The sequence below is a fragment of the Brassica oleracea genome, chromosome C2 (assembly GCF_000695525.1).
Source record: "Brassica oleracea var. oleracea cultivar TO1000 chromosome C2, BOL, whole genome shotgun sequence".
Taxonomy (NCBI): Eukaryota; Viridiplantae; Streptophyta; class Magnoliopsida; order Brassicales; family Brassicaceae; genus Brassica; species Brassica oleracea.
This window is the reverse complement of record NC_027749.1, coordinates 6,674,270-6,686,150: the sequence shown is the minus strand read 5'-3', so window position 1 is coordinate 6,686,150 and position 11,881 is coordinate 6,674,270. Positions and strand designations below refer to the sequence as shown.

Genomic DNA, 11,881 nt, shown 5'->3' with positions numbered 1-11,881 from the left:
CGATAGAAACGCGAGCGACCTCTCTACGTCGCTCTGGCAAGGTCGCTCCGGGATGTGTGCCACAGCGACTTCATGTAGTCGCTCCGGGAAGTCGCTCCAGGCAGTGCTCGTCCAAAGATCACTCTAATCACCTCCCTTGAGCTCCAAATGTACCCAAATGTCTCCAGGAACTCCATGTGGTACTCCAATACCTAATAGAGACATATGTATGCAAAATGCAACCTAGACATGGCTAAATCCTAATCTATATAATGAAAATGCACATGAATAAATGGATAAAACAATGTGAATATGCAAGATATCACTTTTCCCAGTAGTTTGATTTCCCAATATGACTCCACCTCATAATACCAACACATGCTTTCTCACTTTTAGCTCCCCTCTGCAACTTAAAAAGCTCAATATACTGTATATTGTATTATGTTTGAATATTTAAGAGACGTCTACACTGAGGGACACTTTCTCTCTTTTGTTAACGCCTGAAGACACATTGTGTAGATGGGGCACAATATTGGGACATCTGTCTTTTTGTTAGACAGTAAGGCCCTCCGCGCAAGTTTGGAAAGAGAATGTCCCCTTTAAGGAACCAAACCAGATAACACTCTGGTTGGAATAAATGTAGAAGGTGGAAAAGTAAAAGTTGGTATATGGGTTTTAGGGTCACTTGTTTGGGCCGTTGATTTTTTTGGTGAAACAAGATCTAATGACTCAGAAGAGGCGTATAGTTTTGGCTCTAATAAATGTTGTTCTTTAACGTATAGTTTTTGTTTGTGAGAGTAGTGTGATGTCATGTGAACCACACGGTTAGAGTAAAGGATGCACTTTTGATGTATAAAAGTCTTTTTGATGAATAAAAATTTAACATTCATTCAAATAATTGTTTAATAAATAAATACAAACGTTTACAAAATGCAGAAACTTTCATCTTATTCAAATCTCGTAAATACCCAGAACATGGAAGACAAAGGTGGGATCTTCATTGTTATCCATATCTCATCTGACCACCTCTTATCTGACCACCTCTTATCTGACCATTGCGCACTTGACCCTCCTCCCCCCCACCACTCTCATGTCCACAGCCACCACATCCACACAACTGCCGTCCACACCGATCACATCCACACGTCATGACATCAACAACATCAACACAACCACTGACTACGAGAACTCCGTCCACAACTCTTCCGACCACATCAACAATATCCACACACATTGACCAAGAGAACTACCATCACCTCCATTAATCACCACCTCCAGTATCTCCTCTCCCTCTATTACCACTTTCGTATCCACCACCGAAAGCTCCATCCACAACTCTTCCGGTCACATCAACAACATAAACACAACCACTGACTACGAGAACTCCGTCCACAACTCTTCCGACCACATCAACAATATCCACACACATTGACCAAGAGAACTACCATCACCTCCATTAATCACCACCTCCAGTATCTCTTCTACCTCTATTACCACTTTCGTATCCACCACCGAGAGCTCCATCCACAATTCTTCCGGTCACATCAACAACATCAACACAACAACTGACTATGAGATCCTCTTAAACAATTCTTCCGACCACATCAACAATATCCACTCACACATTGACCAAGAGAGCCACCGTCACTTTCATAGGGTTTGGCCGAGAAAACAGAGTCAACTAGTTGTTCTAAGAAGCGGGGTCTAACTTTCCATGTGGAGTTTGTCTGTGAATCAAAGGAGGCGGAGAAGAACAGAGATCGAGATCGAGAACTAATCGGCAAGAGCGTTGAAGACTACGTGGCGGCGGTCGGGGCCAAGGAACGATCCATATACTAAAATCGAGAGGTGGAACACGATAATACGATGTTGAGAGAGACGAATCAAGAAGATTTAGAGCGGCATCGAAAGTATCTTTCTCAGATTACAAATTTGTCGCACGGGAGAAAGGGGGGAGGGTTTCGTCGTTTCATAGGTTTCTCAGATTAGGGATTTTGCTTGAAAGAGGAACCGACGCCAAAGAGATAAAGTGATGTTATATTTTGATTTTTAATTTATCTTATTTGTCTAGATAGACAGTGTAACGAAATGAGATGTCCTTTAGTTAGAGGTTATGTTGGTAATTTTGTTAGGGTAATGTGTCATGTATGTCCAATATGTCTCTTAGTGTAATTGACAACTTAGAATGAGTCTTATAGGGTAAAAATTTCAATATTTAACGTATGGTCAGCATTTATTTAGTCTAGTTTGGATGTCACCAGAATCACTTGCATCCAACAACAGTGAAACGAAGAAGAAAGTGACAATTTGTTTTCACATTTTAAAAACACTCGACTCAAATGAGTTTTGCAGTTGTAAGCTCTGTTGTTATCAGTACTAGTATCATTATAATTATGTGAAGAAAATTTAGGTTATAATTTGATATGCATTCTCACGAGGGCGCCGGCTCTGAACAATACTATGTGAAACATTTGCAATAGACTCCCAAAATTTTTGAAAAAAAGTACAAAAACAGAAACCCCAAGAAATAATTTTTAAACCTCTAAACTGGTAAAAAAAAATTTACGTAAGACATTACACATGCTTCCAAAATCTCGGGGTCGGCGTGATTCTTTGTCACTCACGTATTCTTGATCCCGTGCATGGAGTAAGATATTAAAGAATAATTTAGGAGTGAACATAAGGAGTAAAATTTCAAAAGAAATACATAAAAATTTCAAGAAAATCTCCTTATTTGGGAATGAAAAGTATTAAAAACTTGCCACTTATAAAGATGTTGAAGAGTCGAGTGTACTACCCTCTTTGGTCGTGTCTCCATTAAAGACAAGAATGTGTTCGAGTGATCAAATCATATAAATAACCCCGCCATCTTCCTCTTGGATCAAGACTGCGGTTATTTTGCCCTTTTCAATTGGTATGGTTATGACATCACGACAACCAGAACATGACTTACTAATACTATAACTGAAATTACCACTGATCATTCATTCATTCGTCAAATCTACATCATTTTTCACTAGACTTTCGTATTAGTATTACATTGACCACTAGGTCTTGCACAGATATCCCAAACTTCGTAATACGTCTGGAAGTCTTAATCCCATGCAAAAAGATGTTCAGACACTCCTTTGCAGCACAAGAGGCAGGGGACAACCAACAACAATAAAAAATATAAACTTATTTTTTATACCACTGCAAAAGAGAACTTATACTTACTTCCATGTGAATTTAATCTACTTTTGAATACACGTATTCTTTCTATTCATCAGAAACCCTACAGGCAGCAGCAGCAGATATAGCCTGTACTCTGTAGCCAGACAAAAAAAAAAATTTAAGTGGTTACTTAACTTACATCCACTCACGGCAACGACCGCATCTCCAACTACCTCCGGTGAAAGCAGATTCCTCCTCCCATGGAGAGCAATGGGAATGTATTGTCATATTACACGTCTGGCATGTGAGATTAGGCCCTGGATCCACATGCATACATATCTGACATGGAGTTGTATTGTCATAGACAAATGCTCTGCACTGTTCCATAGTCTCAACTTGAGTGTTTGGGTTTGTGTTATCCGTGTTCACTGACGCATCTTTGCCATAACCATATCCATTGCACTGGCCACTGTCATCTGCTGTAAGCAACTCGGTCAGCGAAAAATAGGTTTGGGGTTCAAACTCCATGTCTTCATAGTCAAACATTAGCTCGCCTTCAACAATGTTGTTGTTGTTGTTGTTGTTGTTGTTGTTGTTGTTGTTGTTGTTGTTGTTGTTGTTGTTGTTGTTGTTGTTGTTGTTGTTGTTGTTGTTGTTGTTGTTGTTGTTGTTGTTGTTGTTGTTGTTGTTGTTGTTGTTGTTGTTGTTGTTGTTGTTGTCGTCAGATGCATCCCATTCCATGGCAGGAAACGCTTGCTCCATTTCTGGTTTCACAAAATTTTGCGACTCGGAATATGTTGAAAACTCGGTATAAGAAAGACTACTGTTCCCTTCTGTGTCTTCACGTTTCATTTGCCTCCTCACTGGTAACTTCTGAGGTCCCGGCACAGAATCCATATCCTTGGGTGTGATCTGTTCGACTTTTGAAACTGACATTAAGAGAGGATCATCCTCTGGAGCAAACGCATCTTCGAAAGTAAACGAGGGCGTAGAGGGTATGGAGTCTTTTGGTTCAGACATTCTTTCAGAATCAGAATCTATTCCTGTATTTCCTTTCCCATGTTTCTTGCGCTTGAAGCATGCGTTTTTCATCTGTTTCTGTTCCTTGAGTACAGGATCCATATAAGGGCATTCTGGTGATCGTATACGACGGCATTTGCAACACTTGAATCCAACAACTTCAGGAATTTTTGACTCCTCGAGCTTTATCGCTTCAATGTGATACCACTCTGCACACAGACGCTAGGAGTTAGACAATATAAGAACAAAATGGCGGTGGCAATGACAATGTACGCTATTCAGAGTTGTTCTTACTGTCGCAGCTTGTACAATGAATATATGTTAGACCAGGATTATACGGCAGTTTGCAGATCCAGCAAACAGGCCCCGGATTGTGTTGATGAGATTGTGCAGCCAACAGAATATGCTGCTGTCTGAAGCTAACACCTGTGTCTTCCAAGTTCTTCTTTCTCCATATGACTCCCCAAGACAGTGTCTTGTGTTTACTCTTATTACAATCAGGAGTGATTTGTTTAGCTCCTGAAGCGTTGTCGCGTGTGTTGGAAGACTGAAACTGTTGAATAAGAGGCTTAATCTGTGTCTTAATGGTTGGAGTGACTGCGTTTTGATGTTGTCCATTGATCACAATAGAGGGTGTTGTTGGATGTCTATGATTGATATTGATTAGTGAACGAGCTCTTGCAAGGTAGCACCGTTTGCATGTTACATGAATATCAACCTTCTCAGCTGTGTGTTGTGTACTCATAGTACATCCCTTGTGACAGAAACCTGAAAGGCAAAAGCAAGTCATGTGTATATTCAGATACCAATCACTAGCAAAAGTTCTCCAACCTAAAATGCATAAATTTTACCTCCGCAAGCACTGCATGTTGTTGCATCCCTAAAGACATGTAGAGAACAAGAACAAGAAGTTAGTGATGTACACAAGTCTCTTTCTAACAATATCCTGAAAGGTGAAGAGAGCTATAAAGAGAGGACCTCAGTAAAACAGTAAGATGGCATGACGCACAAGAACACTTCTCCGTGTTGTCCCTCCTAGAGGCTAGATAACAAAATATGTTTGCTCGAGAAGCTTTCAGTTGCTTTTTCTGGAGCTTCGATATTCTTTTTGCTGGCTTCTTGATAAAAGGCACATGCACCACCCTATGCAAACTTTCTTCATATTCTTTGGTCAAATATAAGGGAACGCGTGCTTCAGCAAACCAAAACTTTTCGTTTCCATCTTCGGTTTTCTCGACTTCGATGACATTCTTCATGACACGAGACGGAAGGTGCTTTTGATTTCCAAAGGCAACTCCATATCTAACCTTGTTATCTATAATCTTTTTGTCACATATACTAGCGTTCCTGAAAACAGTGGCCTCTGTCTCTGGACCTTTAACATCTTGCACGTTTTGCTCTGGACGTACAAGTTCACTCCATCTTATATCCATATCCAGGTATCTAACCTGGCCCATATTCAGCTGAAATTCAGGGGAACAGCAAAGAAACATAGAGACACAATCATTTGAAAAAAAAACCATTGATGATTGAAGACAAACCTGAAGAGCAAGCTGAGAAATGTTTTTGATACTTTCAACTGCAGCTTTCCAAATTGACCGCCTGGTTCTTTTAGGAGTGTAAGAACCATCACCATAATTAAATTCAGGAAACTTTTTCAGACCACCTAATGAAAAAACAAACAAATTAGTATCATGCCGAGAGTATAATCAAACAAGATATTCCTGGTACAAGTATATACAAGCAAGATTACCTTGCCAAGCTGCTTTTCTTATCATTGGCTTCAACAAGACTGCCTTCAGGAGTATAAATTTTGATAACTTACCCCCTCGCCACCAAGTAAAGCTATCATCATTAGAACCTTCGGCAGTAACTTCAGCTTGGTTCCTCTGCTTCCTCTTACCAGGTCCACGTTTCTGTGTAGCCCCAACAGTAACTCGAGCGCTTTGAAAAATGGAATGTTCTATCAGCCAATCATCCATTAGTTTAAGCCAATCGCTTGACAGAGCAATACTGCAAATATTTTCCTCAAGCTGCAAACAAGCAAATTGAACCATATCATGCCAATGAAAACAAGATCAATATAATGACAAATTATAGACTATTAACATATCACTAGATTGTTGACAATATCAAATCTGAACAAGGCTAATGGTGATAAATGTACAATTATTTTTTTAATAGCAAAAGAAAGTGGATAAGAACAGAAATGTTTTAGAAAGAAAAACGAATCACTTACTTCAAGCAGGAGGGCTTTCATCGCTTTGCATGTTGAGGCCTCCTCTACCTTCTTTCGCCACTGTTTCCTGAGGCTCTCACTGAGAAATGGTCCCGCAATGAGACCACGTAAACTTTCCTCTAGGTATAGGATATATGCTGCAACACTAGAAAGCACCCCGTCCCCGTTCTTCAGAGGAAAAATGCCACTAAATATTTTAACAGCACTTTTGGTTGCCCCTGTTACAGCTGCATTTAACATGCATCCTCTCCTACTTGCTGATGTGAGTTTGCAAGAATGACACCAGCCACACCTTTCCCTGGTAATTTCCTTCTTATCAGGACTTGGCCAGAAGAAACTTGAGGCAACTAACGAAAATGCTTTCACCTGTAGCAAGATGTTACTTGACGCAGCTTTTTTGGCATTACTAAACTTGGGTTGATCAGGCTCATGGGTTTCCACTGACAATAGGACAGCCAACGTGGCAGCAGCTGATGCAGCCAATTCTCCATTTGAGTAGTGATTAATATATGCATGAGGTTTAAATGATAAACCCTTGTCTGTAATGCCACCAGCAACAAAATTCTTCCCCTGCGTTCCACTTGATCTACCTAGAACTGAACCACCAGCATATCCTGAAGCAGATGCGCAGAGGCCAAACGTATTTTGAATATTATTTCTATTGGAACTACTTGCATTATCAGGCTTAATCAGGTCTGACACCTCGTCTCCTCCTTCTTTTTGCATGGGAGCTAAATTAGCCTCCACTGCTCTTAAATGAGAGATCACACCTCCAGGCAGATCCCAGTATTCTGAGATAGCTTTGCATATACACAGATATTCCGGTCTATGGTTCGTTGCAGACAAAAGCACCAGTACAACTTTTGGAATGTCAGTGACACTGTAGTATTTGATATCTGCATCCGCATGTACAGGAATTTTAAGCCTGCGATATAAGGGACATAGATTAGAACTGAAGGATTAGAATTGAAAGATCAGATCTATTTCAATATATTTGATAGAAAAGTATCTGATATAAGGCGACGAAAACATACACTATTAAGTGGTTGCATGTACCCAAGAAGAGCCGCCCATGTGGATCCACTCCAAAATACACGGCTCCCCTGAGTGAGGTTTTATGAGCAATTGTTGGCCCCATTTTGTTAATAGTGCATTCTGGACAATACCACGGCCCGTCTGGTATATACATTTTTAGCACACCGATGCATCTTGAGTGATATGCTAAAGGGCATCCATCACAGCACAGCAACGTTCCATCCATGCCGCAGAGCCTACATTCATCACTGTTTCCATCCAGATCTGAGCTAACTCCGTTAAGACCACCATCGGTACGTCTTGAACTAAAATTTGTTGGCTCGTTCATTGCAACAAAATCACTATCCTCTTTCTCCTTGCAAGCTGAGGTTTTAGCAAATCTAGGGTGGACCCTTCTAGGTCCACTTTCAGGAAGATCAGCATTAACTCCATCAGGATCATATCCAACTTCAGATTCTTCTCGAGTATCGATTTCAGCTCTTATATCCGCCACGTCAAAGACGTCATCACATAGAATTTGCAGGATCTTCAACTTCATCACTGCGGGTAAGGAATAATACTCTTTCTCCACAACAAATTCAGAAAACACTTTCCACTGAGACCCACTTGCATGTCCCATGGCAGAAAAGTACTGAACCAAATAAACAGGCCAAGTTAGCGCATCGAGCAAGCTCCAATCAATGCACCTGCAGAGGGGAATGCAACAAAATCTCCGAATTGTTATCCACTAAGATAATGGAGATCCTAAAACAAGCTCCACAAAAACTATGAATAAAAGGTTGGCCTATTTTGCAGTCCTTCTCAGCGATGACATTTTCTCTTATCGCTTATACAAGGTTTGTTCAGTGTTTTAAAAATCGATCTAGGCGTCCATTTAGGCGGTAAATCAGACTTAACCGAAACGATTTGTGTTTAAGGGTTTATGCATTCAAAGTCTCGGTCTAGTTGCCGGCCTAATCAATAATCTGTGCCTAATTACCGCAACACATCTGTTGAAAAACTCTAAAGAACAAGAGATGTATGTGCTTACCTCAAGCAGTTTGAAGCCACCTCACACTCCTGTGACGAGAGTCTCTCAAGATGAACCTTCAGCGCCCGCATCAAGGCAACATGAACAGCATCCAGCAAAGAATTCGGTCCTGAGAAATTCAACGCTCCCACAAACTCATCCAATCCAAAAGGGTAGATATACAGGTGAACACTAAACGATCTCAAGAACCCGTATACAGATAGCAGATGCACCACAGCCTCCTCAGGGATCCCAATCGTTCCTGACGAACAAGGCAAATCCACTGGGGGAACTTGAACAAGAGGAGACGTAGTAGTTTCGATATCTAGATCCCTGCTATCTTCACACTCTTCTGCACCAGAGCCTGAGCTACTACTACTACATGTAGTAGCCACCTCAATCTCATTTACTGTTTTCTTCTTTTCTTCCTTCTTCATTACAAGATCATCGAGTTTACCTCTTCTACAACGCAACTCATCATCAAAGTAACCATCCCCAATAATCAACTTCCAAAGATAGCAAGTTTTCAAATCCTCAAAACCACCATCCTCATACTCAACTCTGTACAGCCCAGAACTGTAGGAAACTACTTTCCCTAGAGAGACTCTACTGTCATCAAACTCTTTCAACACGTAGCTACCGAGTAAGGATCTGGGAACTGCCGGTTTAATTTCCAGAACCGGTCTCTTCCCTCGGTTATAGACACCGTTCTGATCCTCTGCCCTAGGGCGTTTCCTAGGTCTACCTCTAGGTCTAGCCACCTTCCCTTCCATCAATCCCTAGATCTTAAAATCAATCTCAATCCCTATGATTTCCAGAAAGCTTACTCCTTCGCCAGATCAAAATCTGCGAATCGAAGATCAAGCAGGAGAGATCAGAACCATGATCCAGCGATAAAAAGAGCTCCTTTACCGATAAAATCTGAAATCTTGATTTCACTTTGAGCTTTCGAAATGGATTCGGAAGGAGAGAATTGAAGCTGAGACCTTTGATAAACGCTATGAATGATGCAGTTAGAGAGGTTTCGTAGAGAGAGCTTTCGATTTTGTCGAGAGAGAGACGAATGGCTCCACTGCAACTTCTCACTTCTGAGTTTTGTGGTCTATTGTGAAACGAGTTACAACTCGGCAATCGGGTTGCCCGGATCCACACCCGCTAAATATCTTTAAACGTCGCCGTTTTCCGTGTTTTCATTTTCACTTTTATCGCTTAAAATTAAGTATTAGAATGGCGGGAATTTGGTACTGGAGAGATCCGTCAATAACTGTTTGATATATTGCAGTGATACCTCCCATGTGATGTGAGTGTGACTACAGTTTTTTGAGATGGCAAAAAATTCTTGGTTCCGGTGAGCGGCAGGCGCGTCTGCGCGCGCGTGCCGTCGCTGGAGGCTCTCGTTTCTCTGTTAAAGCTGTTCGTTTTCTTGTCTCTCTTTCGTCTCCCTCCTCCCCCCGATTCGCCTTGCCTGAGCTCTGGTTTAATCCACATCCGGAGGCGCTAACTCGAGGTGTGAACCCACATCAACGGTGGTTGGACTGCTGGAGTAAAGGCGCGGTCGTATGGAGGGGAAAGCGTGGTGAAGTCGTCTTATAAAGTTAAAGTTCTTCTCCGGGAGGTGGAGGCTACGAAAGCTCCGTCGTCGCCGGCTCATGTCTCCGGGAGGTGATTGGCTTCTTCAGCATCGTCTCGTCGGTCTTGTCTACGGGGGCTGAAGGCTTCCAGAGTCTTGCGTCGCCGGCTCTAGTGGATCTAAGTGGTGGTCTCGTTTTTGGACCGGGTATAGCTTTTGGTTTTATGAGTTATGTGGCTCGCGGCTCTCTTAAGGCGGATGAGATCTCGAAGAGATCGATGAAGCTCTCCGCAGAGAGGTCAGAAAGTTGAAGAAAAGTGGTTTCGGTGGAGGCTCTCCGGTTTCGAGCTCCGGCGAAACGAGGGTTTCGGTGGCGGTGCTACGGCGGCGTCTCGGTTCGGTGACGGTCAAGTCGAGGCAAAGGCAACGCGTGGCGCGCTGATGATAAAATTCCAACACGCGTCCCGCCTCCTTGACGCGTGGGCCAAAAGGAGACGTCCGGCCCGTCTAGGGTTGAGTTGCTTGGTTTGGGCCGTAGGCCGTGTAGCATGTTGGATCCATGCCCTGCGGTTTGTGGGCTTTAGTATTGTAATATGTTTCTGGGCTTTGGCCCAGATCTTGTTGGGCTGAGTCCCCTTTCCTTTTACTAATAAAAAAAAAAACATTGGCGGAAATAAAAAAAAAAGAACTGTAAATAATATGTACAATTTTTTTTCTTCATCATATTTAAGGCAGAGTTTACTCTTGAGGATTATTTATATTCATTAGAGCATGATTATTGCAGTTTCTTAAAGGGGTTTTTAAACAAAATAACTGATTTAAATAAATCAAAACTAAATAAAATTTTGATAACCGATCCTTAAATGAGTAATTGGGAGACCGATCCTTAAGGGGGGGCGCACGTGTCAGCAAACCTGAAATATTTTTTTTTTCTTTTTTTTCTTTCCGTGGGTTCTTCGTCTTCTCTGTCTTTTATGTGAGGGACGACGATGACTTTTGTTAAATTGGTTTCTTGTTGGCTGAAGATCTGAGCCAAAGTTTGTCAATAAATCGTCGTCTCCTCTATCTTTCCCTTTTCTGGTCTTCTCCGTCGCCGTCTTCTCTGTCTTTGCGGCACTAAGAAAAATCCTACATTTGATGTGTGTATGGTGATTGAGATTGGTATTTAGTGGTTAATCGGGTTTTTATTAGGGGGTTGCATTTACTGACTTTAGCTTCTAGTCACTAGAATCTTTATCCTAACAGTAATCAACCTGTAATGCAAAGGTAAGCTTTTTCACGTTGAACGGTTACTATACCTTCAAAAAGGGTCAATAGGTATCAGAGAGTTTACTTGTTAAGGAGGAGAAAATCATATTAGGGAAATTCCTGGTACCTTTTTGTCTTCCCTGTTAGTTTCAAGTGATCGTTGGGTGGGTTATGTTTGTGCATACACAGTTAGCATCCATGGGAAAGTGAGTTGTAGGCCAGTGATTAATCTATTGTCTGCAATTATGATGGTATATTCTCAAAATTTTAACTTTGTCTAGTTTTCTCATAATGCTTCAGGTTTCGGGTTAGTTAGCAGAGCTTAAAACTACCATACGTGATGGGCTGGATCACCGCAAAATTCTTCTGGAGACCATTGGAGATAAGTTCGAGCAATGGAACCTCAAGGTCTTATATTATTTGGAACTTCCTTTTCACTAGGAGAGTGCTCACTGATGTCCAGTTTCAGATATTTTGTAGGTTCGCAAAGAAAAAGCCTTCTATCACACTTTGAACATGCTTAGTCTTGATGTGACCAAGAAGTGCCTTGTGGGTGAGGGCTGGAGTCCCCTGTTTGCAGTGCCGGAAGTGAGTAACTCTAGTTGCCATGTAATTGAAATTATTGCAT

The 11,881-nt window shown here is 41.6% G+C and overlaps 1 protein-coding gene across 2 annotated transcripts; it reads right to left on the bottom strand.

Moving 5' to 3' along the window:
- Positions 1-3,142: 3,142 nt before the first annotated feature.
- Positions 3,143-9,547, bottom strand: LOC106327083. Of its 2 annotated transcripts, XM_013765099.1 has the most exons (11): positions 9,422-9,547; positions 8,457-9,281; positions 7,426-8,112; positions 6,392-7,316; positions 5,906-6,185; positions 5,694-5,818; positions 5,131-5,600; positions 5,004-5,032; positions 4,447-4,920; positions 3,852-4,361; positions 3,143-3,722 (listed from the first exon to the last, which is right to left on the bottom strand). In XM_013765099.1, the coding sequence occupies exons 2-11, from the start codon at positions 9,206-9,208 to the stop codon at positions 3,328-3,330; spliced, it is 4,647 nt and encodes a 1,548-aa protein (XP_013620553.1). In that variant the 5' UTR covers positions 9,209-9,281; positions 9,422-9,547; the 3' UTR covers positions 3,143-3,327. The 2 variants fall into 2 exon arrangements, with proteins under 2 accessions (XP_013620553.1, XP_013620552.1); XM_013765098.1 differs by having other exon boundaries at positions 8,457-9,547.
- Between the last annotated feature and the right edge of the window lie 2,334 nt (positions 9,548-11,881).

Coding starts and splice junctions, on each gene's coding strand:
- LOC106327083 (XM_013765098.1), bottom strand. CDS start 9,208: ATGGAAGGGAAGGTGGCTAGACCTAGAGGTAGACCTAGGAAACGCCCT. Junction 6,186..6,391: donor TGAAAGCCCTCCTGCTTGAA/GTAAGTGATTCG, acceptor GCTTGTTTGCAG/CTTGAGGAAAATATTTGCAG. Junction 4,362..4,446: donor TCATTGTACAAGCTGCGACA/GTAAGAACAACT, acceptor GTCTGTGTGCAG/AGTGGTATCACATTGAAGCG.